This window comes from Lactuca sativa, chromosome 1, assembly GCF_002870075.4.
Source record: "Lactuca sativa cultivar Salinas chromosome 1, Lsat_Salinas_v11, whole genome shotgun sequence".
Lineage (NCBI taxonomy): Eukaryota > Viridiplantae > Streptophyta > Magnoliopsida > Asterales > Asteraceae > Lactuca > Lactuca sativa.
The window spans coordinates 166646463-166653246 of NC_056623.2; the positions used below are offsets into that span (position 1 = coordinate 166646463).

Here is a 6784-nt window from a genome sequence, read left to right on the forward strand (position 1 = left end):
TCTGCAATGAGGTGGTATTCAATGTGCAAAAGATCTATAAAGATTAATAAATGTTTGCAAATCTGTAATTAACATGTTTTTTAAAGTTTTAATGTTATTTTACTTCATCAACCCTGTGGTACACGGGTTATAACCTAATTTTAAAAAAATAATAATATGGCAAATGTTTACCTAGTTTAAAAAAAATAATAATATGGCAAATGTTGCAACCGATGCCATGTAAATGGCAAGTTTCTGATGGAGTATGGCAAATCTGATATGGCGCTAACTCAGGCTAAGATACCATAGAAACTAAAAACAGAAACAAAGGAAAAATATAAACAGAAAACTATTTAACCAAAGTTGATATTTTTTAAAACAATGTTACCAAAATATATTCATGAAAATAAAACGAATTCCAATTGTTCAGGGGAACATTCCTTGAAGAAATTCATCAAAGTTATCCTCGTCATCAGCTTTACCATCACCCGCCGATGTTAATAACAACTTTTTCCCTACAACAGGGGCAAAATAGTCATTTTACAAACACTTAACAGATCAAAAACCAACAGCGTCAAACAGCTACCAAATCAAAAAGAACCACAACTCATAGATTTTTTCAATTTACTCTTATTATATAATAATAATAATAATAATAATAATAATAATTCAGTAGTTAAATCGATAAAATAATAAAACTAACCATGGGCCCTCTCATAAGCCTTGCTTGTATAATCATCATTTTCATCCCTTTCTCTGAAAATTTCATAGCAAATTAAATGTGAATTAAAAGCATGTGGTAAAAATAAAATTGTTAGAAAAAGAAATTGAAAAAGGTAATAGGACAAATTCAAGAGGTGTAAAACATTAAATACCTTTTCTTTTTGTGCTCTTCTTTTTCTCTTCTTTTTGATTCTTCCTTTTCCTTTTCTTTCATTTTTTTATAAACAAGTTTCTTTGCACATCTACATTGCAAATAAGAGCACTCAAAACGACGTAGTTTTATTCACTAGCCAATTGTGATTTTTAGCATTCAAACCTCTCACAAGTTACTAATTTCACGAGCGCTTGTTTATTTTCTCCAGCTTCAAAATAAGCAAAATTCACCTGAAAAGAAAAATGAAAAAAGAACTTATTATTTGCCACAAACAAATATCAAAAAATGAAAAATAATTTTACCTCATAGCTTGTTAAGCCTTCTTCTTCATTGCAATGTTTGTTACCACATACAAACTGCCCTAACAATTAAGACCCAAAAAAAGTAACAAAAATTATATAATTAATTTGATTCATTTCAATAACTATGGGTTTCCAAAATGAGAAGATACCGTATAAAATAATAGGTTTTATATATTTTTCCATTTGGATTATGCGAAAAAAAAAATATTTAGTTATTTATCTGACTGAATGAATCCTCACTTTTACTTCTTGATTTTAAGTTGTTTAAATGGAAATTTGATTCATTCAATATACATATGATGTTTATAGGAACGGAATATTGATTGTGTTGAAATATTAGAATATTTGATTAGGGTTTGGTTTGACATGTAGAATTGGGGAAGACATTTTGTTGCATATGAATTGTTATTGCTTAATCTGAGAATTGAAAAAATAGAAATTTTAGTTGTTTAGGGTTAAATTAATAAATTAACCATAGTATGTTTAATTTTAATTGGCTTTAAGGCTATGTTTGGCGTACTAGCTGAAAAGTTAGTTGTTAGCTGAAAAGCTAGCTGTTAAATAAAAAGTTAGCTGATAAAAAATAACGTTTGGTAAAACTAGCTGAAAAGCTTGCTGAAATATATAAAATTACATAAAAGGACATGTAAGAGAATGTGTTTCTATAATTAATTAAGTGGTGTATTTGGAAAATTTTTAAAAAGCTCCTAAAAAGCTAAGTCTAAGTAGCTTTTCATAAAAAAGCTCGAAAAATAAACTATCTTATCAGCTAGCTGTGGCGCACCAAACACAGCCTAAATTTAAATAGTGAAGGTATAAAAAGTACCTTTGCCAGATGTAACTTCTTTTTCAGTCCTCCACCTCAGTCCAATCTGAAAAAATGAAAATTATTTAACACAAATCCCTCCATAAAACATATAGTAAATTACATTTTTGGTCCTTGAGTATATCTATTTTTTTCAATTTTGGTCCCAAAATTGAAAAAAATATTATGTTCCTTATTTGAGGTTTTTTGGAACGTGTTTAATCCTGTTCCAAATAAAAATGATTACATTTTTGGGACCAAAAAAAAAAAGAAAAATTAGCTATACACAGGGACAAAAAAGTCATTTTACTTTGAACAGAACCCAAAAATGTTACAAGAATCTCAAATAAAGACCAAAATTACAAGATTACTTTTTGGGACCAAAATTGCAAAAATCAGTAATTTTCAGGGAGCAAAAATCAACTATAATAAATGAAGATCCATTTTGCCACATGTCAATCTCTTATTAGTTTTAACACTTGTCATTTTATGATATTTTTAAAATTAAATAATATCCACATGTCAATTTCTAGGTTTTTTAAAATTTTAAAATTAAAAACTCACATAATACTTATATATATGCAAAGTATTAAATGTAATAAATATGATAGTAATTGTAATTAATACGTTTTTCTTTCCTTATTTCAAAATTTTATTTAAAAATATACTTAATGTTTACATTTTAATATTAATTTTTTTAATCAACCCGTGTAATACACAGGTTTTACACCTAGTATATATTATTATAGCCTAAGAAAATCTTGTATAAATTGCATACCTTGCCTGACTTATAATGTGACATGTCAGCAATGCAATATCTTTAAGAGCATTAAGGGAAGTGCCAAATGACAGTGACAGGTCAGCAGCAAGCAGTTGAAATTTAAATAGTAAACAAGTTGAAATAAAAAGGATACTCTTTGAAAAGTTTATCATAGTAACGTTTCACCAGCCTTTGTTCCCATGAAAAGTCCATATCATCTTCTTCAGAGCGAATAAACCTTTGAAAAAAATAAAAACAAATATGTGTCATATAATATCAAGAAAAAATATCACAAATTAAGTATTTTAAGAGTTTTTTTGTTCATTATTTGTTATCTATTATAAAAGTGGTCATATTTCAAATAATGTGGTCCTTTTACTACATTAATTTGAATAATTTTATTCAGTAACCCTAAAAAGCTAATATAAAACTTTACAATTACTTGATACTCTTTTTTATTACACTTTAGTAACAAAATAAAAATATATTACAAATTCCAAGAACCTAATAAAAATAAAAATAAAAGAAAAGATAAATCCATAGATCTCATTAAAAACCATTAGTTGTTATGTAAAAGTTTAATATTGTTTTAAATATTTTGTACTCTACAATATCTAAAATATCCATTTTAATTATTTATAACTTTTCTATTACATATTTCTTCAAATATTGTAATCACCCAAACAACAATCCATATTTCTTTGCATAGGTATTCAAAAACTAAAATATTTATGTTTACATAGGTATTCTTTCCCAAAAAAAAAAAAATTGAGGTTTATGTGCGCTCTTTGAGATTTAGGGCGCATTTTGATGTATAAACTTATTAAACCTGTAAAGGAGAAAGCCATTTGGACTTTTGAAGCAACTTTTTATAAGCTAAATAAACATGCTTTCAATCTTGAATACAAAAAAATAGCTGGAAAACAAAAATCTGGCCAAAGATGCAACTTTCCTAAATTTCCTAACAATGAAGTAACTTCAACTTGTTTAAAGTTTTTCCTGAACATATTTAGCAAAACTCACTCTAAAAAAATTGTTATAGGGTCATTCTAAAATCCTTTAATTAGGAATTCCATTAAATTCACAATAGTATAAAGAAATCACCTCTCGATTTGAGTTTGTGTTTGTTCATTTTTAACATTTTGAGAGAAAAAAAATCACCAAACAAATTACTGGTGTAAAACATAAAACAACAACCTTTTCACTAGAAAGGAAAGAAGCAGATAATCAAGAATGACAAAACCATAATCAAAGGAAAAAAGATATAGATAAAAAAGAAAACTTACCGATAACCTTCTCTAAGAGTGTCTTGATCAGTTTTAATTGGTAATTTTTCTTGTTTCTGCCCCTCTCCTCCATAATAGCTAACTGAAAAATAACCAAAGATCAGCGACATGTTTTTATAAAACTAAAACCACATAGAGATATTTAAGCCAAAGTACAACATTAAATCCTGAAATCCTACTGATTACATAGCATTCAGATTGGCATTATATGAATGAAAATGCACCACACTACTGATAGCTTATTGATGTCAAAATCAAATTGTATGAATGATAGTAGCCCCCTACCTTTACTTAATCGGAGGGAAATGTTCATCATCCATTTATTTTAGGACACCAGAATTTCGCAAATAAAGGGCTCACCATTTGCGTACTTCCTAGGTGTCCAATTCAATCTTTCAGCCATAAAGAGAAGAAAAGGTATAACTTAGGGTATATAAATGCACTAGATTTTTAAAAAGTAAGAGATATCTATAATCTATAACCTCCTATCAGTGGTAGGTGCTTTACAAATGAACAGAAACCTACTATCGTGTACAACTGGCTAATTTAAAACCGTTGATTCAAGGAAAATCATACTCCAGCTATTACAATCAGTGAATCAATAATCAAACATTGAGGTCTGATGGATTATTACTCTACGTTATACAAATTGACGCCTGAAGTATGGTTTTAATCATACTATCCCATGTCACATGACATAATCCCTCCCAGAAATTCATATCGCCCTTTCTTAGACCGATTCATTAAGTTATTGATGCACATATCGAAACATACAGCAAAGAACAATGGAAGGGATTCAGAAACTAACCATAATCTTTCAGAAACTTTTTGTGCCGATCGTAAGCATTGAGCCCTAATATGTGAGCTTGATATTGCCTGCAAAATGCGATTCCATTAGACTTAAATTATGCAAAAAGAGTTTGAAACGAAGACACGTAATCAATTTCATAGCAAGAGGTGAGAAGCGCACTGTTTCTTTTCTTCCTTGTCGAATATATCAGACCTAATTGAGCCAAAAGAAGCCATTTTCAGGTTCTCGCAGCGAACCCTAGCTTTTAATAAGCCATCGAATTACAAAGATGGTCAATCTTGCTATTAGCGCTGTTTTTTTTTAAATAAAATAAATATACATCGTTCTTTTTTATATAAACGTTGAAAATTAAAAATTAACTTACATTGTTCTTTTTTATATAAATCACGAGCGAGACTCATGTATTACATAGGTTTATTTTAAAAAAATTAAATATTAAATTTTAGCAATTTGAAAAGTTTGAATTCATATAAAAAATGAGAAAATTTTTGAATTATTAAAATTAATGAGGCTTTAATGTATTAAATACATTACATATATAAATCATTTCTAATAAATATCTTACATATTAAATGTATATTAAATGTGGAATTTTAATTTAATAAAATGAAAAATTCAATAAAATCAGAAATGGAAAATAGAAAATTTAAAAATTTTAGACTATGTCATGTGTCTAAATGAAAAAAAAAAAAATTCTTGAGATCCTTTGATACAAGCATTGATAGCTCTTTATCAATAGGTAGCCATCTAAGGTAATATGATTTATATTTTCGACAATGACAGATAAATTAGTATAATTAGAAACTACGGTCGTTATATTTAAAAAATTTATATAGATTAAAAAAAATAGTAAATGTCAAAAAATAAACCAAGACATTATCGATTGTAAGTAATTATGAATTAATTTGTTAAGTAAAATAAACATAATAATGTTATTAGGATATGATTTTGTATTTTCAAAATTTGAATTGAGTGTGATTTGTTACCAAAAATAGGAAATAAGAAAAATCCTACAAAAATGTCACGTGTCAAAAAAAACATTCTAAAAAATTGACACGTATCATTTTTAGGTTTCATTTATTAGAAGAGGTAGATGTTGTTTTTTTGTCATAATAGATGGGTAGAGGATTCATAAAAGCAGGTTTTCTTGAGATCCTTTGATACAACCATTGATAGCTCTTTATTTGTAGGTGGCGATCTAACGTAATACGATTTATATTTGTTAGGAAAATATAACCCACAATTGTACGAAAGAAGAAAACCATAAAATTATTGACTGAGGCCTATGTTTAACACAGTTTTCTTAAAACAAATTCGCCCTATATGGGTGTTTGTTTCTCAGGATACAACAGTAGAAAGCAATTCTTCTAGATTGTCTGAACCCTCACTTGGCCCGGATTATACCTTGGTTGCAACAAGAGAGAAAAGATGAAGCAGAAGCGTAAGAGAAGAATATAGTGATTTCGTTTCATCTGGTGTGTTGAATCAGTCACAGGCGTTGTATATATACTACCCAATGTAACCGATGTAATTAAAAGGAAATTGTAACTATCACAGTTAAATAAGAAAATGAATCAAGAAATCAAAACCAAAATCTATGATTAATTACTCTTAATTCGGTTTTGTAACTGTTAACCAAAAGGAAAAATGCAAAAAAAGGTCACTTTTTTGGTCGACCGGTGGTGTATTCGTGCCCGCAGGACACGCGCTCGGATACAAGTTCAGTGGCCTGAAGCCAATTTGCCTCGCATTTGCACCCCCCATGCGTGCGCGCGCAAGAGAGAGCCTTGATTCTAATAAGCCTTACAAAGGTAGCTAGTCTTTATAGTTATAAACCAATTTCCTTTTCATTCTCCCACCAATGTGGGATGAGTTTTAAAACCCAATTAACTCCTTTATTTTCTCTTCCAATTGCCCTACTTTGACAAGTAATTTCCCATTCATTTTTAATCTGTTTTGGACGT

General features: G+C 28.6%; 1 protein-coding gene across 1 annotated transcript; it reads right to left on the minus strand.

Moving 5' to 3' along the window:
* Positions 1–313: 313 nt before the first annotated feature.
* Positions 314–5105, minus strand: LOC111890903 (uncharacterized). Its single transcript, XM_023886971.3, has 11 exons — positions 4980–5105; positions 4818–4885; positions 4010–4091; positions 2878–2961; positions 2742–2781; positions 1985–2030; positions 1159–1217; positions 1019–1086; positions 855–944; positions 683–735; positions 314–494 (listed from the first exon to the last, which is right to left on the minus strand). Exons 1-11 carry the CDS (start codon positions 5033–5035, stop codon positions 406–408), a joined length of 735 nt encoding a protein of 244 aa, XP_023742739.2. The 5' UTR covers positions 5036–5105; the 3' UTR covers positions 314–405.
* Positions 5106–6784: the final 1679 nt, after the last annotated feature.